The sequence below is a fragment of the Nerophis lumbriciformis genome, linkage group LG05 (genome assembly GCF_033978685.3).
Source record: "Nerophis lumbriciformis linkage group LG05, RoL_Nlum_v2.1, whole genome shotgun sequence".
In the NCBI taxonomy this organism is placed as follows: domain Eukaryota; kingdom Metazoa; phylum Chordata; class Actinopteri; order Syngnathiformes; family Syngnathidae; genus Nerophis; species Nerophis lumbriciformis.
In genome coordinates, this window is record NC_084552.2 from 21,351,818 (window position 1) to 21,375,782 (window position 23,965).

General features: G+C 39.2%; 1 protein-coding gene across 5 annotated transcripts in view; it reads right to left on the reverse strand.

Moving 5' to 3' along the window:
- The window catches only part of LOC133606786 (phosphatidylinositol-binding clathrin assembly protein), a 92,601-nt gene that overhangs the window by 30,249 nt on the left and 38,387 nt on the right, over positions 1-23,965 (reverse strand). For all 5 annotated transcript variants that reach the window (XM_061961115.1, XM_061961118.1, XM_061961116.1 and 2 more), the window contains exon 3: positions 20,633-20,775. In XM_061961115.1, the coding sequence (XP_061817099.1) occupies positions 20,633-20,775 (143 nt within the window). The remainder of the gene's footprint in view (positions 1-20,632; positions 20,776-23,965) is intronic.

Sequence of the window (23,965 nt, forward strand, 5' to 3'; positions counted from 1 at the left end):
CTGAATGTGACAGCGTGTTATAATTACAACGGGCATTTGAATTAAAAAAATACCAACCCAATTAGGAAACGGTCCCAAAAAATACAGGTACTCTGTATACATTAGTGTTCATATTTTTGACTAAAAATGTTCGTCTTTGTTATTGTCAACGACCTATTTTCCTTTGACGAAATTAGGATCATACCAAATCAAAACAAAAGCACGTTGACTAAAACAATGACATAATCAATTGACAATTTAGTCAAGGAATAAAAACAAAACGAAAAGATTGACAACGACGAAATCCAATCATATTTAATTTCGTCTGTAGGTGGGTGGCAGTCGCAGAAAATAGCCAATCACAGTTGCATGTGGGAGAGGATAGTGTGGAACAGCACAAAGGGTATCCAATCAGAGCTAGTGTCTTTAAAAAGGACATGGTTTTGATTTTTCACCCGGAAAACAAGACGCAATACAAGACATGAATACGATATGTCTTCTACATTGGGAAGAAAGAGAAGAGAAGACTAATGGAGGCACTTCTACACACCGTAAAGTAAGCCAAAGCTAATATTTCAAAATGACTCCAATTGTACTGAATTACTGTTACTATTAAAGACGATAGAGCAGGAGCAAGGTCGCTTACATCATGTCCACATGTTCGAATAATACTTATTTTAAAACTAACTACTTTTGTATTCCACAATGATGCCGCCATTTTACCCGCCAATATAATAAGAAAAATACCTGTACAGTGCACTTTTCGGCACACTGTTCAGATATTAATTGCACACATATGCCTATACTGTATATATATACTGTATATAAAGTTTATAACACTGCTTGCTGTATTTACACGGAACAGTGGCCAAGAAGACGCCAATTATTATGCACACTCAGTGTAGTTATACACAATATAGAATAAAACTAGTTAATTTTTCATATGACCATAAACATGCACACATATTTTCATGCACGCCAAACTTCAGATCAGTGATTTTTGTTGCTGTAAAAATTGTCTAAAATAAATGGTAGACATGTACATATTACATTTTAATGATGAAACAAAAAATAGTTACAATGTTATTGAACATATTAAAAATATGATTTCTCTAAATTATGCACTCCAAATTGCCAACAATTAATGTATACAACTTTGTGTATGTACATAACGTAACACTGTATTATAGCAGTTCTCCTTACATTCCTAATATTAAGGTTTGAGCGTCAAATACATGTTTGTTCCATTTCTATTATTTCCTGTTAAATAAATACTATTACTTTAATACAAGTGCATGTACTGCAGATAATTTTATTTTACACACCGCACAAAAAGTGAATACATTGTACTCCACCATGCACCTAGGTCTACCCAGCTTGTTTGCTTAATTAAATGGCGGACGATCTGCTTGTCAATTTTCATAATACACTCTCTAATGGACGTTCGGAAATTAACTGACCTTTTTTTAAGGCTTTAGTCTGAATTGATTCTGAAATAATGTGATGCACCATATTCAGATTTATTCAAATGCATCTGAATATGCTAAGTTATGCAGAATTTTTGTATTACATAATACAGTAATTTTAATAATCTTAATAAAAGTGGTATCAAAAGACAACTTCAAAGATACATTATCCTTTATACTTCATATTTTAGTCGACAAAATGTTGTGTAATTTTAGTCGACTAAAATGTTGAGGGATTTAGTTGACTAGATCAACTTAGATGACTAAAATATGACAAACTAAAATAAATGTACATCAAAAGACTGACTAAAACAAAATTAATAACTGCTGCCAAAATTAACACTGGTTTACATCCCCACCTATTACGCAAAACCAACTTTTCTTACCTGTTGGTACATTTGGGATCTGCTTATATATATATATATATATATATATATATATATACATACACACATATATATATATACATATATATACACATATATATATATATATATACATATATATATACACACACATATACATATATATATATATATATATACATATACATATATACATATATATATATATATACATATACATATATATATACATATATACATATATATATACATATATATATATACACATATATACACATATATATATACATATATACATATATATACATATATATATATATACATATATATACACACATATATATACACATATATACATATACATATATACATATATATATATATACATAAAAATATACAGGGAGAAAGCAATCTTTCATTATTGGGGTTAATATTGAAGGTTTGTTGAAGCCATAATCTTTGCAGAATTGCGTCCAAAGTTTTGAGCGAGCTGACAACGACTGAGTTCTGAGAGACATTGTGAATCTTAATGAGAAGACGCGCAATCAGGAAAGAAGGCGTTGAAGACTTTGAGAAATTTGACATTTCCCATTTGTTTTCCTTGACTGGAAAATTGGGGAATATTTTTTCAGGTTTACCAGCCTGCATGTCATAGTATTTATGCATGAAAATGTTTGCTTAAAATTACGATGCGCCAGCCTTTAACAAAATACACAATTCAGGGGAAGGCGAGCGTTTTTTGTCTATTAAGTATTATGAACTTAAACAAAACATTTTTCTTTGCACCAATTTCCTCCTCAAAAGTCCATCTAATGAAATCCTGCATCCTGCCCCGACACACACAATGCACAGATAGTCAAAAAAAGAAGGTAGAAACACTTGAATAGAGAGCCAAAAGTCTGCTGCGCCCACCGATGATTCACTGCACACTTCTAAAACAAATACATGGTTCTGAAAAGATATACAGGTAAAAGCCAGTAAATTAGAATATTTTGAAAAACTTGATTTATTTCAGTAATTGCATTCAAAAGGTGTAACTTGTACATTATATTTATTCATTGCACACAGACTGATGCATTCAAATGTTTATTTCATTTAATTTTGATGATTTGAAGTGGCAACAAATGAAAATCCAAAATTCCGTGTGTCACAAAATTAGAATATTACTTAAGGCTAATACAAAAAAGGGATTTTTAGAAATGTTGGCCAACTGAAAAGTATGAAAATGAAAAATATGAGCATGTACAATACTCAATACTTGGTTGGAGCTCCTTTTGCCTCAATTACTGCGTTAATGCGGCGTGGCATGGAGTCGATGAGTTTCTGGCACTGCTCAGGTGTTATGAGAGCCCAGGTTGCTCTGATAGTGGCCTTCAACTCTTCTGCGTTTTTGGGTCTGGCATTCTGCATCTTCCTTTTCACAATACCCCACAGATTTTCTATGGGGCTAAGGTCAGGGGAGTTGGTGGGCCAATTTAGAACAGAAATACCATGGTCCGTAAACCAGGCACGGGTAGATTTTGCGCTGTGTGCAGGCGCCAAGTCCTGTTGGAACTTGAAATCTCCATCTCCATAGAGCAGGTCAGCAGCAGGAAGCATGAAGTGCTCTAAAACTTGATGGTAGACGGCTGCGTTGACCCTGGATCTCAGGAAACAGAGTGGACCGACACCAGCAGATGACATGGCACCCCAAACCATCACTGATGGTGGAAACTTTACACTAGACTTCAGGCAACGTGGATCCTGTGCCTCTCCTGTCTTCCTCCAGACTCTGGGACCTCGATTTCCAAAGGAAATGCAAAATTTGCATGGTTGGGTGATGGTTTGGGGTGCCATGTCATCTGCTGGTGTCGGTCCACTCTGTTTCCTGAGATCCAGGGTCAACGCAGCCGTCTACCAGCAAGTTTTAGAGCACTTCATGCTTCCTGCTGCTGACCTGCTCTATGGAGATGGAGATTTCAAGTTCCAACAGGACTTGGCGCCTGCACACAGCGCAAAATCTACCCGTGCCTGGTTTACGGACCATGGTATTTCTGTTCTAAATTGGCCCGCCAACTCCCCTGACCTTAGCCCCATAGAAAATCTGTGGGGTATTGTGAAAAGGAAGATGCAGAATGCCAGACCCAAAAACGCAGAAGAGTTGAAGGCCACTATCAGAGCAACCTGGGCTCTCATAACACCTGAGCAGTGCCAGAAACTCTTCGACTCCATGCCACGCCGCATTAACGCAGTAATTGAGGCAAAAGGAGCTCCAACCAAGTATTGAGTATTGTACATGCTCATATTTTTCATTTTCATACTTTTCAGTTGGCCAACATTTCTAAAAATCCCTTTTTTGTATTAGCCTTAAGTAATATTCTAATTTTGTGACACACGGAATTTTGGATTTTCATTTGTTACCACTTCAAATCATCAAAATTAAATGAAATAAACATTTGAATGCATCAGTCTGTGTGCAATGAATAAATATAATGTACAAGTTACACCTTTTGAATGCAATTACTGAAATAAATCAAGTTTTTCAAAATATTCTAATTTACTGGCTTTTACCTGTACACTTTTAGAAATGGTGCGAGACAACTGAATGAAAAAATAGAATAACTTACACAGCTACAGACTTTATGGTATGTCGGTGTATATTGGGGAGCAAACTCATGTATTATTGACTGCTAGCCTCAAAACTATGCACAGAGCCAACAGCATTAGTGTTCATCCTTCCTTGTGTATATAGCCTGCACAAATACAAATGTAAAACTCCTGCTATAGGTAAATAAATGTATTACAGTACATCAAGGGGAGCTGAAGCTGCCAACATAAACACACACTGTATGAGGACAATGAGGAGGAACATCACAATTCTGCTGAAAGACGTTGACTCATGAGAAGCGTGGGTTGAATGATTTACACTGCGGAGCAATGCAGCACAGCAACATGTGTGTGTCTGTTTGCAGCAAGTTATCAAGGCTAATCTGACAATGATGAGGACCTGTTCTCAGTAGACACTGGTGGACCAGTGTGCCAGCAAAACATATGCAACAGTAAGTGCAATCTCAACAAAGCTTAAGTCATTACTTTAAAAAAATTTAATGAAGCAAAACAGCTCATCATAATCCAACTTTTATTATGTCCAGGGTGGCATGGCTACTTACCAAGATAAAAGCCTGGCATCAAACAACATGTTTTCAACACAATTTAACAGCAGTAATAATAGATGACCAGATGCATTCTGGGGAAGGAAATTATATCATTTATATAAGCCATTGACCAATAATTGACTTAGACTTGAACTTTAACAGCCACATTAAGTAAATAGCATGGGCTGCTTTTTCCATCCATCCATCCATTTTCTACCGCTTGTACCTTTTGGGGCCGCGGGGGGTGCTGGAGCCTATTTCAGCTGCATTTGGGCGGTAGGCGGGGTACACCCTGGACAAGTCGCCACCTCATCGCAGGGCCAACATAGATAGACAGACAACATTCACACTCTAGGGCCAATTTAGTGTTGCCAATCAACCTATCCCCAGGTGCATGTCTTTGGAGTTGGGAGGAAGCCTGAGTACCCGGAGGGAACCCACGCAGTCACAGGGAGAACATGCAAACTCAACACAAAAAGATCCTGAGCCCAGGATCGAACCCAGGACTAGGCTGCTTTTTACCAACAGAAAAATTCAAAGAATAATGTCTAAATCAGATTTAGAAAGACTAAGCCATGCCTTCATCTCCATCAGTTTAGACTAGTGTAATTGCTGCAGTACATCCAGAATGATGCAGCTCGAGTCCTGACTAGAGCAAGGAAATATGGCAATATTAGTCCAGTTCTTATGTCACTGCACTGGCTTTCTGTTGCTCAAAGAATAGACTTTAAAACAAATCTGCTTGCGTAAAAGTATTTTCATGGTCTTGTGCCAAAGTACATTTCTGACATGTTAGAACTATATGAACCATGCCAGGCTCTAAGAACCTCAGGGGGTGGTCTCCTGCTGGTGCCCAGTCAGGACGGAACATGGTGAGGCTGTGTGTCAGTTTTATGCTCCTTAAATCTGGAACAGCCTGAAACACTTATTTAGTTGTGCATATGGCAACTGAAAGTAACTTATCTACACTCACATTTTAAATTAAATTGTAATTATTTTTATGATCTTATTTTTGTATTATTGTAATTTTCTGTAAAGTACTTTGAAGTACAAACTGGGCTCTATAAATAAACCTGCCTTGCATTTTCCTGGAACAACATTGGGGCACAGGGGGGCTACATTGGGAATTTCATTAAGTGACCACAGCCTCACATAAACATGATTTAAAATAGCAACTGTTCATTTTGGCAGTGGAGTTGGCACCGCAAGCTGATTGGATGTGGCCATTATCGCCCTTATTATCTTATTAGGAGGACAAGTACTGTATGTGACGATAAGTTCATGCATTCACTGTGACTCAGTGCTTTGCTTTCAGTTGAGTTGAGTTTCAAGTGGCATCTATATAAATGTATGCACATATGTATGTATATATGTATACATACTGTATGTGTATATGTATATATATATACATATGTGTATACACTGTACAGTATATATGTGTATACATACATATATGTCTATATGTATATATTAAAATAGCATTAGCTATTGTAAGCATTAGCAATACAAAGCATTAGCTAACACAATGAACACATTGACATTATCATCACTACAACATGAAGTGTAAACTATCAAACATTGAAATCAAGACTATGTTAACTATTCCTACCTTGTTTACTTCACTGACAACCTCAACGTTTTGTAATCAATCAGAAGTATCCATCCGTCCATCCATTTTCTATTGATGTCCCTCAAGCAGCTTAAATGAGTCAATCATGTCAAAGTGTGGAGATTGTTTTGCATATTTTCCATCAAGCTTATTAAATGGGTTAAATGGATGTGTTTTTGATTGTGTATGGTACTATTAGACACCTTTTAACACTGTCTACATGTTTCAGAGGGCAAGTTGTGTGTTTTTGTACCACATATGTCAACATTCTGATTTGGTTTTTCATGAATTGGACCACTAATTGGGAAGGTTGTTCGAATTAGTATCTATAAATTGAGTCTGTGCACCATGTTCTTAAGAATGGCACATGGTCAATAATAGTCGCTGATGCCCTCTTGCATCAGGTGGCAACACAAATGCAGTGTTCTAAATTGTATGTTTAAAAATTACCCTTGGAGCAATCTGGGGCCTGTAGTTTGGGGACTCCGAATTAAGCAATTATTTGGCGTACCGTTAGATAGAACCCGAGTACCACAGTTTAGAAACACTGCTGTATGGTGTTGTGGTCAGACAAAAGCCATTTCTTGGTAAAGATTTTGCCAAAATGCACCTGAAAGACTCCCAGACCATGAGAAAATGTTTTTGCTGGACTGATGAGACAAAGATTAAACTCTTTGGGGTGAATGCCTGGCATCATGTTTGAAGGAAACCAGGCACTGCTTATGACTACGCCAATACCATCTCTACAGTGAAGCATGGTGATGGCAGTATTACGTTGTGGGGAAGTTTTTCAACAGCAGGAACTGGGAGACTTGTCATGATAAAAGGGAAAGATAAAAGCAGTAATGTACAGATACATCCTGGAAGAAAACCAACGCTTCTCATCGAACCTAATGGAGCTTGAGAGGTGCTGCAAAGAGAAATGGGCAAAGAGAAATTGGTAAAACGGACAAAGATAGGTGTGCCAAGCTTGTGGGTAATGTTTGTAGAATTTTGAGGACAAAAATGAATTAATTTCCTTTTGAAATAAAGCTGGAACATAAAATGTGCACAAGGTCAAGCACTGTGAATACTTTCTGGATACTCTATGAAAATACCTAAAAAGTGTATAGAAGTAGTAATGAAAATGAAATAAAACAGTTTGATTACATATGACAAAGATGCATCAACAAGTAAATGACAGCATATCCATCCATCCATCCATTTTCTACCGCTTATTCCCTTTGGGGTCGCGGGGGGCGCTGGAGCATATCTCAGCTACAATCGGGCAGAAGGCGGGGTACACCCTGGACAAGTCGCCACCTCATCGCAGGGCCAACACAGATAGACAGACAACATTCACACTCACATCCACACACTAGGGCCAATTTAGTGTTGCCAATCAACTTATCCCCAGGTGCATGTCTTTGGAAGTGGGAGGAAGCCGGAGTACCCGGAGGGAACCCACGCAGTCACGGGGAGGACATGCAAACTCCACACAGAAAGATCCCGAGCCCGGGATTGAACCCAAGACTACTCAGGACCTTCGTATTGTGAGGCAGATGCACTAACCCCTCTGCCACCGTGAAGCCCTATGACAGCATATCAATTATCCAATTAAACAGACCCCAACCATGCACATCTGAGGGGCATATATAGCATTTTGGAAATAGTGCAGAGGCAATTTAAATGAAATTGACATTCTGGTGACATTGGACTGAATTAAAAAATAACTTTTGAAAGCCTTCAGTGCAGGAAACCTACAACCAATGATTAAGGATGGGTACCGAATTTGGTACTCTTATAGGTACCGAACAAATTCTGTCGGTACAACCAGGTACCGATTCATGGTAAATCAAACAGTACCATATTTCAATACCTTTGTTCTATGTGACGTCAAGTATGGTTACAGACTCGACAGCGTCTCAAGCACTTGCCGTGAAAATAAGCAGTCCATCACTCGGAGCAGACTCAGCTGGACTGTATGTAGGTAATATTACAATTTTCCATGCCAACAAAGCAATAAAAGTCCAGTTTTGGAAGTGTGCTAGCTTGGTGCTAATCTGTGTCATAGGCTATACATGCTACCAATTGCCATCAGCAATTTTACATTTCAACACCTCCAAATTTAGTAATCAAAACTACAACAAAGATGCACGATAAAATCTAACAGCTATCCATTCATCCATCCATTTTCTACCGCTTTGTTCCTTTCGGGGTCGCGGGGGGTGCTGAAGACCTATCTCAGCTGCATTCGGGTGGAAGGCGGGGTACACCCTGGACAAGTCGCCACCTCATCACAGGGCCAACACAGATAGACAGACAACATTCACACTCACATTCACACACTAGGGACCATTTAGTGTTGCCAATCAACCTATCCCCAGGTGCATGTCTTTGGAGGTGGGAGGAAGCCGGAGTACCCGGAGGGAACCCACGCAGTCACGGGGAGAACATGCAAACTCCACACAGAAAGATCCCAAGCCCGGGATTGAACTCAGGACCTTCGTATTGTGAGGCACATGCACTAACCCCTGTGCCAACGTGCTGCCCCATCAAACAGCTAGTTAGTAATAAATACTGTACTTACAGAATAAACACCATGTAGGGCTTAACAAAAAAAAATGCGGGCACATTAGGCTTAAAGGGGAGCTGCACTTTTAAATTCATTCCATCGTTCACAATCCTTATGAGAGACAAGAACACATATGTTATTCCCTTTTTCTGTGTATTCTAAATATTGAAAAACAGGTCATGGCGATGGGACATGTTGTGCCTGTAACACCCTCTAAAAACATCCAAAAACCTTCAACATTGTTTTATATACATGCTGTAATGTAAGTATGTATGTAATGAAGTAACAGGCACATTCATAATACACGTAATATTTACAGTATTTTGGTCATTTTAAGCATTACTAAAATTACTTTCCTGGGTACATTCATTTCACAGAGTGGATAGCAACGGCGTTTGTTCTTATGCACTAAAAGTTTCAAATAAGAATTTACAACAGTCACTTCCAATGTCTGCACTCAGTGGGATGCCTACTGATGAGATGTTTCTCTCTTGAGCTGCTAAATTCAGAATAATACTCACTTCTCAGATAAAAATACGCTTCTCAGTGATGTTACAATGGTCTGCTGCATTCCATTAAATAACAGTCATATAGTGTCAAGTGTAGATTTGTAAAGTTGTTCAACTTCCCGGCTTGGTTACCACATCCTTCTACTATAAATGGGTTATACTTGTATAGCGCTTTTCTACCTTTTTAAGGAACTCAAAGCGCTTTGACACTATTTCCACATTCACCCATTCACACACACATTCACACACTGATGGCGGGAGCTGCCATGCAAGGCACTAACCAAGACCCATCAGGAGCAAGGGTGAAGTGTCTTGCTCAAGGACACAACGGACATGACTAGGATGGTAGAAGGTGGGGATTGAACCAGGAACCCTCAGGTTGCTGGCACAGCCACTCTCCCAACTGCGCCACACCGTCCGTACTATACAGGTGTGAAGGATGATTCATAATTTAATTAATAATTTTTACCCAAACTGAAAGGCAATACAGCAGAAGCAGCTCTAGCTTCTGCTTTATCTTATGGCGGCTTACAACCAGTGTTAATTTTTTATTTAGTTTTAGTCATTGTCTTTTGGCGAAAATGTATTTAAGTGATAGTCACATTTTAGTCATCTAAATTGATTTAGTTTTGTCTAGTTTTAGTCAACAAAATTACACATTTTAGTCAGCTAAAATTACAATAAATTTAGTTGACTAAATTATAAAGTATAAAAGATAAGGTCTCTTAAAATTTTATTTGAAAGCACCTTTATTTAGACTACCTGCAACACATTTGTTTACTACAAAAGTAGCAGGATTATATGGTCAGTTTAGTAATTTTTTGCTCCACAAAAAAGTAAATATCTTTCAGGCACTTTTTCTATTTCTTTTATGATACGTCTCTGCAGAGCATGTGTTTTGTGAAACAGAGTTATGATGCTTGGCGTCTTCATAATTTTATGAGGGCTGTAGAACCGCATTGGTCCACATTAAAAGTTGTTATGCCTTAAGATTTACATATAAATAAATTACTTGAGGCAGAGAAAATGACATACTAAGAAGTCCATCCATCCATTTTCTACCGCTTGTCCCTTTTGGAGTTGCGGGGGATGCTGGAGCCTCAGCTGCATTCGGGCGGAAGGCGGTGTACAAGTCGCCACCTCATCGCAGGGCCAACACAGATAGATAGACAACATTCACACTCACATTCAGACACTAGGGCCAATTTAGTGTTGCCAATCAACCTATCCCCAGGTGCATCTCTTTGGAGGTGGGAGGAAGCCGGAGTACCCGGAGGAAACCCACGCAGTCACGGGGAGAACATGCAAATTCTGCACAGAAAGATCCCGAGCCCGGGATTGAACTCAGGACTACTCTGGACCTTCGTATTGTGAGGCACATGCACTAACCCATGCACCACCGTGCTGCCCCACACTAAGAAGTATGTCTATGAATGTTCCATTCATCCAGGTCATTGTCATCTCAGGATTTGATGGCGTCTGGCACGTTGAAGAGATGTTCTCTTCACGGATGAATCCTGGTTTTCACTGTTCAGGGCAAATGGCAGACAGCGTGTGTGGCTTTGTGTGGGAGAGTAGTTTGCTAATGTCAACGTTGTGAATCGAGTGGCCAAAGGTGGGGCGAGGGTTACGGTATGGGCAGGCGTATGTTATGGACAACGAACACAAGTGCATTTTATTGACGGCATTTTGAATGCACAGAATCTCAGGGCTACCGATCTTGAGGCCCATTGGTATGTCATTCACCCGAGATCATCACCTCATGTTGAAGTGAATGCACGGCCCCATGTTGCAAAGATCTGTACACAATTCCTGGAAGCTGAAAACATCACAAACACTTTGCGTGTCAAGAAAAGCTCTTTATAAATTATCGTTATGGCTTTGTGTCTTGTCTGTTATTGTTTGTTTTTTTCTACCAAATCAAACAACCGAATGAACATCCTCTCTGTCTTGTGAGTGCATCATTGTTGTCAGGGGTTGTTTGTATATGTTGACCCAAACTCTTCCCTCCTTTACCACAGAGTTTTGTGGATGTTTCCCATTGGAATCTTGTTGTTCATCATTTGGCATACCCTTGTCTGTACCAGGCAGTCTATGCCAAATGGAATGGATGTAGTTGAAGGAGAACCGCCCCAGATCTGCTCGGCTAGTTCGAAGTACAGTTAAACAATTCTACCGTAGCCGCTTCTTCGACCAGCGTCGACTGCTTATCTGTACTTGTCACAAATCGCTTTCAGTTTAGTGCTGACTGTTTTTGTCATTTCTTCTTTCCAATGAGGAAATTCCTCCGATGTTCATCCAAGTCTGTACCATACCAAGTCTGTACCGCTCCAAAAAAAAGGTAAGAATTAGAGATGTCGATAAATGCGTTAAAATGTAATATCGGAAATTATCGGTATCATTTTTTTAAATTATCGGTATCATTTTTTCTTTTTTTTCTTTTTTTATTAAATCAACATAAAAAACACAAGATACACTTACAATTAGTGCACCAACCCAAAAAACCTTCCTCCCCCATTTACACATTTATTCACACAAAAGGGTTGTTTCTTTCTGTTATTAATATTCTGGTTCCTACAATATATGTCAATATATATCAATACAGTCTGCAAGGGATACAATCCGTAAGCACACATGATTGTGCGTGCTGCTGGTCCACTAATAGTACTAACCTTTAACAGTTAATTTTACTCATTTTCTTTAATTACTAGTTTCAATGTAACTGTTTTTATATTGTTTTACTTTCTTTTTTATTCAAGAAAATGTTTTTAATTTATTTATCTTATTTTATTAATTTTTTTTTAAAGTACCTTATCTTCACCATACCTGGTTGTCCAAATTAAGCATAACAATGTGTTAATTCCACGACTGTATATATCGGTTGACATTGGTATCGGTTGATATTGGTATCAGTAATTAAAGAGTTGGACAATATCGGAATATCGGATATCGGCAAAAAGACATTATCGGACATCCCTAGTAAGAATGTCACCATACTTGAAATGCCAAGTTTCTCAGTCAACACTGTTAACTATTGCTAACTTTGAATCCCAAAACAATGCTTTAAAAGTAGCGCTACCTATGTCAGTCCACATATATAATTAGTTCTTGCCGTAACCAGTCAAGTTTGCTTACAGTTCTAGGCCATTGGCTTGAGTATGTGTTTGCTTGAGGACAGAAATAGTTTTAAAATGCACATGTGTGGTTGGAGATCGTTTTGATACGGAGGAGCATTTTTTAAAACTATCGGTAATACCTACCCAAAACTGCCATTTGTGCAAAACTCATATGACAATGCCACAGATGACTCCATGTCAATAGGTTCTCCTCATCAATAGAAGGTACCATTTTCCTGGCCATAGTGGATAAGTGCCCCACTGTCGTCACAGTGAAGGAGTCTCTGGCAAAGCTCATTAACTCAGTAGGCAAAGCAAGTCCTGTGCAAATCCATCCATCCATCCATTTCCTACCGCTTGTCCCTTTCGGGGTTGCGGGGGGTGCTGCAGTCTATCTCAGCTGCACACGGGCGGAACGCGGGATACACCCTGGACAAGTCGCCACCTCATCACAGGGCCAACACAGATAGACAGACAACATTCACACTCACATTCACACACTAGGGCCGATTTAGTGTTGCCAATCAACCTATCCCCAGGTGCATGTCTTTGGAGGTGGGAGGAAGCCGGAGTCACGGGGAGAACATGCAAACTCCACACAGAAAGATCCCGAGCCCGGGATTGAACTCAGGACCTTCGTATTGTGAGGCACATGTACTAACCCCTGTGTCACCGTGCTGCCTGTGCAAATGTCGGTTGCAAAAAGCTCCTGTTTGGTGTAGAATGCACTCATGGATGGCAACTTGTGCCTGGCGGTATTTTTCACAAACACTCACAAGGGTAAAATATGTGTCTTGCTGACACCAGTGATTTTGCCTGTGTCCTCGCTAGACTGCCTCTACTGATGTTTTAAATGACTTTACTCTACCATTCCATGCTGTGCCAATACACCCCATCAGCACTTGAACCTGGGCTCTGAATCTTCTGAAAAAGAAAATCTTTCTTTTGTGTTTCAAGTTATCATTACATACTGTATATGTATTGTTGCATTTTAAACAATTGTACTATTGATAATAGTGGTAATTGTTGTTATTATTCATTATCAATAGAGCTATTGGTTTTTGTATTGTTCCATTTGTAGTAACGATGTTTATTGTAATTTCTGTGTTATCAAAATTTACTTCACTAACTGCTTTATTTGCTATAACTTTTCTTATCATATTTGTACATATCTTATCTGCTGATGCTTTTCTGTTGTTGTTGTTGTTGTTGTTGTTGTTGTCTCTGTGTCTTATCCCCCTTTTGTCCCCGCAATTGCCCCCTCAGTCTTCCTTTTTTTCCCCTCTTTCTATCCCATCCTGCTCCGGTCCGGCTGCGCCAAACAATAATATAAATCCATTTAATAAAGTCAGATACAAATAAGGCAACGAGAGAAGTATCCAACACTTCTCTGTACAGCAAATATGGGCATCTGCATCAACAATATGATTTGCCTGAGTAGCTCAACGGGACAAAACAATCTTTGCTGTTCTATGTACGAGGTACAGCAAATTTTGTCTCTGCATATGACCCATCCTTTCGATTCCTGCTGTAGGTGCAACATGTTTGACTTGTGTTAAGGTTTTGATGCCCTTGAAAACAAACTCCTTTAAAAGAGCTTAATTATAAAACAATGTTCAACAGCGGGGAGTTTCCAAACTACTTCTCAAAAGTCCCCATTCAATTTCTATTGACAATTGGATGTCCAGAGCAATTTGTAAATATAAAAAAAAAAATTTAAAAAAGAAAAAGTCAGAAAAATACATTACATTAGGCTTTTCTACAGTAACTTAATTTTTGATGTGAAAACATACAAAAATATGCCAATACTAATACCAAAAAAAAACAACCATAACTAAATTTCAAAAATGTACTGTGGAAAAGTACATCTTCATATTTCTTGTGACGTTGATCCCAAAATCGATTCATTCAAAGGATGTCTTCAAATGTTTTGTTTTCCTCAAAGGTGTACTGTGTGGATAATTCTGTTAATTGCTATGCTTTGTTTCATAATGGCGTCTTACATTGGCACTCTTTCTAATTTCAGAACAAATCAAACTCATTGGCTTTGTGCCAATTGGGGCCAAAAGTATTATTTATTTATGTCCATTTCTCCTAATCTCTCTTCTTGATGCATGTTTATTTTCATTTTGTTTTGACAGCGACGACATCTCATTTCGTTTGACTGTCTTACGTGTGCTGCTTTGCTAGCGGTGTTTTGACCTGCCCTACTCTGCTTCTGATTGGCTGTAATCTCTCAAAATTGTGAATTTATAGGTTGCTTGTTCCCTGTCATTCATATGAGCATTGTTCCACCCTCCTCGGCGTGTTTCACAGCTGGCAGGGCTGCTAGAAAACACACACACACACACACACACACACACACACACACACACACACACACACACACACACACACACACACACACACACACACACACACACACACACACACACACACACACACACACACACACACGACAGAAGGAGGAAGGATGACAAGTTTGTGACAACGTGCCTCACTGTACGGATCTGGGCCGGAGTCCGGACTTTGAGAAGCTCTGTTCTACAGTACCGCCAGTTGTGGACAAAATTTGTGCTGTGAAATTCATTGAAAGCTTAGCACAGAAAAATAAACTGAGGGCTATTAATAATAAACTGCATTTCACCAGGGAAAATATCGGTCCAAAAGGTCACCGCTGCAGAGGCTTTTTTTTTTTTCTTTGCTGAGATGACAAAAGCACTGACTCAGAGTTATAAAACTAAAATTAGGGTCACAGTGCGTTCTATAGAACTTAATTTGCTTAAACAGTGCATCACATGTATTTTCAAACCCTCAGCAAATAACATTGTAATGTTGATTTTCTGAAAGCCGACTCAGGATGGTTTGATTATCAATGTCCATTGTTCCTTCCATCTTGATGGAACCAAACATTCCAGGACAAGTGTTACTCTGTGCCTGGTTTCCTCACTGAGCAAAGATGGGAATTACGGACAATTAATCCAATCTTAGTTTCATTTGAAAAAGGAGTTCTATTCCGAGTGGGTTGTAAGTGATCTAAACGTTCCTTTTAGCAAACCCCTGGGTTGGCAGTCAGCCGCCTTTGGGTGAAAATTGGCTTCTATTAGCTCTTTGCCATAAAGACCTGATTGGCAGAATGCTTAACTAGTGGTTGCTTATACTTGTGTTTCATTACTAACAAGGATTTCATTTTCATAGAGTCTTTATCCCCACTGCCAAGTCTTAATTACAATCAATTTTAGAATAATCTTAGGGATATTGTCCAATACTTGTGCCTGGACACATTATTGTTCTTTGGAACTGGTTACTTGAAGGAGAGTCTTCACTGCCGAGCTTGCAAAGAGAGAGAGAGGAGAGCATAGGCTGGAGCTGAGGGGATGGAAAGTAGTTCCCGCTGTCATTGTTTGGGGCTTCCTGCTGATATACATTCATCTATCAAAAACAAAAGTTCATGCTGATATCCCAGAACACTACACAAGTGGATTATACGGTATGTATGTGAAAACATTTCCACAGTAAAGCCAAAAGTTCCATTAAAATCAGAGTAGCATACTTTTGGTTTTAATGATTGCAAATCCGGAGACGATTGGCGCGAAGATGAGAAAGAGCATGTTCAGTCCTTTGACCCCAATTCCTTGGGTCTGTGGTTTAAAATTTTATAGAAAGATTTTTTTCAGCTGTGACTTTATGGATTAGTTTGCTCGGGGGAAACAGGGGCAACTGGCCGCTGAGCTGCAGTCAGCGCAAGGGTCCCGACAGGCCTGATGAATGCAGACCTATTGGTATACTCTCTACCACAGTGGAGCCTTACCACACCACAAAAGCAGTGGTATAATATGTTGTAAGGTTGCTTGTGTTCTTTGTAATGGCTGCATATTCCCCTGACATTGTTCATAATAACCAAGTAGCAGTATTGTGTTGAATTTAAAATGTCTACAGAGCAGCAATCCTCTGGGTACCATCTAAGCACACTCTCAAATGAGCCGCTTGTTGTGTTGGCCAAAGAAGAAATCGCCTGTTAGCTTAACAGCTTAGGTAATGTATCAACATTCAAACTAAGTTACATCTAATGGTGACAAGTCAGCTAACCGAGCCCAGACATCTTGAAAACACAACTAAAGAAATCCCTGCTGCACTGCGTTGACCTACTTAACAACCTTCGGTTTTGCAAAAATGTTGTGCGAATTTGCCGAGCTTGGGCAAACATTTAACACGGTCATGTGATGAACTGGTGTCTCTGAACGGTATTTATAGTCTTGGCTGCAGTAGGGGCTTAATTATTGAGTGTAGAATTTGGTTAGACCATCAAAATTCCATTGAATTTTCAGGGGGACTGCTGTTTAAACAGTTTATCTACATAGAAATCAGTGAGGCAGAAGTCATTCTATAGAAAGAAAAATACCCCACGGTAAATGATTCCTCTTTTCAATCTGACACAATACGCACGGAAGCGACCAAAGGAAGCATTGCTTCATGTTAACACAAATATTCTTGACTGAACAAGGAAGCAACACTTCCCTGCTTGAAAAGAAACTGAAAGGAGTGCAAATATTCTTGAGTGTGGGAAAACAAATGTTAGCATTTAAAGCCAAGGCCAAACATGTTGTGCATGTTTTTTTGCGTCAATAACTTTGCTTCCTTTTCATTTTGTGATCCCTACAAAAAGTGCTTGTTCTGTTATACACAAATTTAAGTCTCACCTGAAAGTTTTTGCCACGACTGCGCATATTCAACTACAGATACATACCGGTAGTTATGTTTGATAATGATTTCAGAGCATGTTACTACTGGCAACCAAGTAATATCTGCATTTCTTTCTTTTTTCTTGCCAAAAAAACACCTCTCTCTTTTCTCCCGTCTAATTACAGTGGAGTCCCAATGTCAACTGGCTGACTGAACTTGAATACATTTTTCTATAGTGTTCAGTAAAACATTTGTTTATTGCAGAATACGTTTGAGATAACAAGCAAAAAAACTAAATAACTTTGATAGGGAAAAAAGTTATTCTCTGTACTCCCACAAAACATACCAAAAAGAAGCAAAACAGTGGACCTAAAACCGAGGCACGGAACTTAGCGTGGGTTACCTGCACCGTTGCACCTCTAGTAAACACAGTTATAGATAGGGGCGGCATGGCGTAGTGGGTAGAGCGGCCGTGCCAAAAACCTAAAGGGTTGCAGGTTCGCTCCCCGCCTCTTACCATCCAAATCGCTGCCGTTGTGTCCTTGGGCAAGACAATTCACCTTTGCCCCCAGTGCCGCTCACACTGGTGAATGAATGACTGGTGGTGGTCGGAGGGGCGGTAGGCGCAAACTTCCGTTAGTCTAACCCAAGGCAGCTGTGGCTACGAAAGTAGCTTACCACCACCAGGTGTGAATGAATGATGGGCTCTCACTTCTCTGTGATATAAATCTAATTTATTATTATTATATGAACAAAATAACAGGAAAAACTGCATTCTGCAGTAAGCAAGCATCACTGGTGTACTAAATACTATAAGACCTTCCTTTTAAATTAACAGTTAACAAGAATTTCGAATGGTAAATGTCTTTTATATCTTGACAATTTTTTTTGGTTTGTTTGCAGGACCCGCCATCAGCCTTTGAAGGAAAACTGTAATTTTCTTCAGGAAATTTTGCTCAACATCCACAGTTCTTATGCAAGATAAGAACACACATGTGACTAACAATGCAGGTAATACGGATTCACCTTTTGACCCTATGAAGCCAAAACCCCCAAAAAGCTTTGTATATACATGTTGTGTGTTTGTAATGTAGTGACAAAACAGGCACATTTATAATAACATGTAATTGTTTTCATTTCAGCAATCATTTAAAGCATTACTTCAACTTTTTACTCGGCCGTATTCATTTCACAAAGCGCACAGCAACTCATCCTGCTTCCGTCAACAACAAGAACTACCACTAATCATGGCAGACTTCTTAAGAGCCAACAATGACTTCTCAGGGACAAATGATGATCCAAAACCTTTATCTTTTTTAGCATGAATATACAGTGGATGAGTTACAAGTTTTAAAAGCTGGGTGCCAGGCTTATCCAGTTGTAGTAAAACACTAAGGCAACATGTAGCACTAGGGATGAATGGTAAATGTTTCAACAACAAACTAAGACTAAGATTTTAAAAAAATGCTGTGAGGAAATGAGCCAGTATGCACCGATTCAGGCGGTGTGACACAGTTGGCTATTTTTTTATTGAGCTACACATGTGTCCTTTTGCAAAATATTTAAATCCTTAGAAAATCTCATAAACCATGACATTTAACTTCCTATTGTTGCATTCAAAAATAATCACTTTTGTTCATTACGCTGCTTGTTTGGCCCTGAGTAGAGGTTTGTGTGTGTCTGTCACCATTGTACAGGGGTATGCAACCTGTGGCTCTTTCATCCCTCTGTTAGGGCTCCAGCTACCTCATGCTTCCGTGTACTTGAGGCACCTTCATAGTCTTTCAAAGTTCTGCATCAGCCATTCATTTCTAGGGCCAGTGTTTTCTGGTGAGAAACCATGACACTTCCCAGCAGGCACAAGACATTGATACAACGTTGATTATACATACATGTCCTTTAAATCTGACTTAGAAACAAAGTTGCAAAATAGTTGTATTTGTAAATTGAGACAATGTTGATGTTTAACGTTGGATCCACTTTGTTGGTTGGGAAATGGCCGAATTTCAATGGTCAAATCAACGTCAGAACCCAACATTGATTAAACATCATCAAAAAGCATGTTGTTTCAACATTAGGGTTGAGTTGCTCAACGTCAGGGCCAAATTCAACAAGTTCTCAACATTGTTTTAATGCCTTGTGCCTGCTGAGCTAACTTGATGATTTAGCCTGTTAGCTTCCTTTGTTGCTAACAAACAATGGTAACTAAAGAGGGATTGAGTGTTTTTGAAACTGGTGCTGTGTTACATTACTTACATTGCAAACAAAGAAGGCATTTTTGCAAAGGTGTGTGGTATGCCTCATGATTGAATCACATCAACACAGTACAAGTACTAAAAGCCAACCAATTACAGCATTTTCTGCGTCGCTGCAACGCAACGTTAGACTTTTTTTTTTGGTGTAGGCCACACTACACAAGAGGATTTGGAGGGGGAAGACAGAGCTTAACGCAGCAGCATAAACGTGTTTTAAATAGAATAGCACAGAAGCATGGAAATACCTAGTAAAGGAGAAATATGGAAGAAAAGGAGATGTGTGACAACCAGTGTCAGGCATAATGCCGTTCCATAATAACAGCGTTACTAACACACACACAACTTTAACTACTGTTGGGGAATAATTGACAAGTCAATGAAGTAATAATCATGTAATCCCAAAAGACCGTGTTTGTAGACAAGGAGCGAAACAGTCACCAAAGCACATTCAATCCCTGTATGAACCATACAGTAATTAGTTACTTTTTCAAATAAATCACTTAACACTGATGACAACACAACAGATCATAAAACAAATATCCAGCTAAGTTGGATCTTGACTAATTGTCAGGTGGCGACAGGTGTGGGTCATTTGGGAAAATATAGAGAAAAACTAGAAAAGAAACCGGGGGGAGAAAAAGACAGGAACGTAACGTGACAATACCTTAAAGTATAAGTAGCATTAACTTTAATATTGTGATCAATAGGTTTTGTGGCTCCAAGTGCGTTTTGATCTGGTTGAAACGGGCACTTTTGATGCAAAAGGTTGCCGATCCCTGACCTAGTACTTACTAGACACTGATTCTAATGCAGACAACAACATGAATTAATGCAAGTGGGTTTGTATTTATGAGGGTGGGGGTGAGACAGAGTTGAGTAACAAAGCAACATATTGATGCAGCCTCCGCAGAACGGCCCAAGAGGCATTTTTGTGAATGCATATGTGGTTGTGTTTCACCCACCTCGTTGCCATACATCATGATGTGGTGCGTGGTGATAAGGGCTTTAAAAACCACCACCCAGCTGGAGTTGGCTGTGCGCTCAAACAGCGTGTCGGCCAGTTGGGGAATGTTCACATTCATCTCATTGGTGCAGTGAATCAAATCTGCAACATAACACAAAGAGGATGTTGTGAAAAACAGTTTGACAGCATTAGCAAAATTGCTGTTGACTCAAAGAGAACTTTCACACGGGGGTCATTTGAGGACGTACAAAACATGACATGTCAGCAGAATTACTAAATGAATAAAGTGTGGACAGGTGCCGACTTCTTCCTTTGACTTGACTTTGACAGTGTCCTTTCTCCTCTTCAGCGACATGTCAACACAGCGTCAAGACTCCCTCATTCATTGCATATGGAGGACAAACTAATGTTGGGATGCCCACAGCAACACAGGCTGTTTTCTTTGCCATCTGATAATGTAACTATTGAGGTCAGGTTACGAAAGACAGTGAAAGAGTGTCTCAACTAAGAATGCAACGATTATAGATTTGATTGTGCTATTATAGTCATAGCCAAGTAATAATCAAGGTTTCAAGGTTATTAAAATGATTATGCATAGATTAATTTCACAAAAAAAAGTTTATAAACTCTCATTTTCCTGAGAGATTTTGGTGTGTTATTTAACTGTTGGAAATAACAGTAATCAAATAACATTATAATAACACAAGACAATAAATATAAACAAAAAATATTAATAAATTAAATAAAACAATTGAGACTAAGATTAAACGTACTGTTTGCAACTTACTCACAGTAAACAATTTTCAAAGCAAAAATTATAACACGAACACCACTAGCTAGCTTATGTCACTACTACTACACAACAGATTGTCACTGATTGTGAGTGACACATTTATATTTAACTCACTACCAACTCAACAACTCAATTCTTCAAGAAGTAACTTAACCAGTTAATAGATATTTCCCCCTCTTTGTCATGTAAAGCTGGGTGGTGATCCCGGAAATGCTGCACCATATTGGACATATTATATTATACTCCTTGGTAATTTTTTTAAGTACCATTTTTTTAAGTGGGGTAGCGTTTCTCAGAAGGTAGAGCAGTCAATTAGAAACTTGAGGGTTCCTGGTTCGAATCGAGCTCCCGCCATTTTAGTTATCTGGGTCCTTTGGCAAGACACTTCACCCACCTTGATGCCAGTGCCACCCACACTGGTATAAATGTAGCTTAAAATGTAGATAATGGGTTCAATGTTTTGAGTCACTAAAGAAAAAAGTGCTATATAAATATAATTAACTTCAAAATGAACTTCAATTCAAAATGTTCCCATACTTCCCATGTCAAAATTGTTTTCAGGTTGAAACAGTTTGCTGCTTGGTCCTACTTATGTTTTTAAGATGATAGCATTGTAGTAGCTGGTAGCATACTAGCGTGTCTTTCGATAGGTGTGTATAAGCTCGTGCACTGCAAGTGGAACTTTGTTTTCGTTCCGTGCAGGTTGTGTCGAAAATAACGTACCGGCATAATGGTAAATGGGTTATACTTGTATAGCGCTTTTCGACATTCAAGGTACTCAAAGCGCTTTGACACTATTTCCACATTCACACACTGATGGCGGGAGTTACCATGCAAGGCCCTAACTAAGACCCATCAGGAGCAACGTTGAAGTGTCTTGCTCAAGGACTCAAGGGACGTGACTAGGATGGCGGAAGCCGGGGATCGAACCAGGAACCCTCAGGTTTCTGGCACAGCTGCTGTACCAACCGAGCCTCGCCGTCGCAATAATAATAATAATGTCCTTTTATAGTGAGTGAGAAGAACTGAAACACACGGTGTTGTGGAGCCTATGCATTTAAATAACCGTTTTCAATCTCGTTTAATAGTAAAACCGGTTAATAGTTGCATCTTTAGTCTCAAACTGCATTAATTTTGATGGCCAGCAAGTAAACAGGCATGTGGAAGTGTGATGGATAGGACTATCAAATGGGCCTCTTGTTTGTTTCATTCCTCTGCTCTCCAAGCTCCTCGGGCCCCTCCTCTCCTCTCTTTGTTCTTCACCACATGACATGATAAGATGCTGGCTCTCACACCTGGTAACTACGGAAACAGCTTGTCATTTGGCAACCGGAGGACAACAGCGGGGAAAGTCCTGTCGGGGGACTTCATCATCAAAATTGCACATGTGCATGAGCGCGAGAGGTCATTCAGCAAAGCCCATCCACCCAATAGCCTTTACTTAGTTTATAAATCATCACTCCGACTCCATCTTACAACATATCACACAGGCACACTGTAGCACAACTGACTCATTTAAGGGTTTCAATGACAACCTGAACAATGTGAGTGTGACTGTGCAGTGATTTTCAGATAACATGGCACACATTTGAAAAATACAGTGTATGTTTAACAAACTCTCCATTATGGTAAAGCAGTGGTCCTCATACTTTTTTTCACCAAGTACCCACCTCTGAAAACACTTGGCTCTCGAAGTAGCACCATATAGCCAACATTCAAATACAGTAGCACAGTAGGTTAAAGTATTTATTAAAAAGAAGGCAGGTTTTATTTGACAAGTATATTTCATATTTTTGACCACTGTAACACACAGTTTAAAGTTTAAAGTGTGTTTGACTATGGGAAAATAAAACACTGTACTTTAAGTTATTCTTTGGCGTACCACTAGTGGTACACGTACCACAATCACTGTGCTAAATTGTCTGCTTTCTGCACGGACTACTGACGACTCATGAGGTAGATATACTCTTGAACAGGAGACTTAAAATTCTCAACCAAAGCGCTAAAGGGCAGTTTGTCCTGAGGGAGTGATTAATCGAAACATAATCACCTGACATTTAAACTTTAAACCCAGGGAAAACTCCTGTGTTGATAATTCCCTCTTTGTGATTTTCTCTTTACTAGTACACCATGATCACCATCCCCTTAAAATACAGTACTGATTGTGTAGTTACAAGACAGGAAGCCAGGTGTCGCTAAGTGTGAAGGCTGCAAAAACCCAAACAGAAGAAGAAAGCAAGTAACAGTTGTCAGAGAGTGTTGTTGGTGACGAACCCCAAGATGCAGAGATGGCAGGCTTTGTCCAGAAAAACATGATTTAACGTTCATAAAATAAAGGTAAAAAACACAAACCAGGAACTAGGAATAGTCAAAACTGAAAACAGGAACCAGCTAATGGCTAACAAGAAAACACGAAACAAAAGAGCTAGGAGAAAGCAAACTACAAATAGCTAACAGGAACAGCTTATCGCTACGACGACAGGTACAAGGACAAGTAGTAGCACGGCAGGTAGTAGCTCTAACGATATCGACACGACA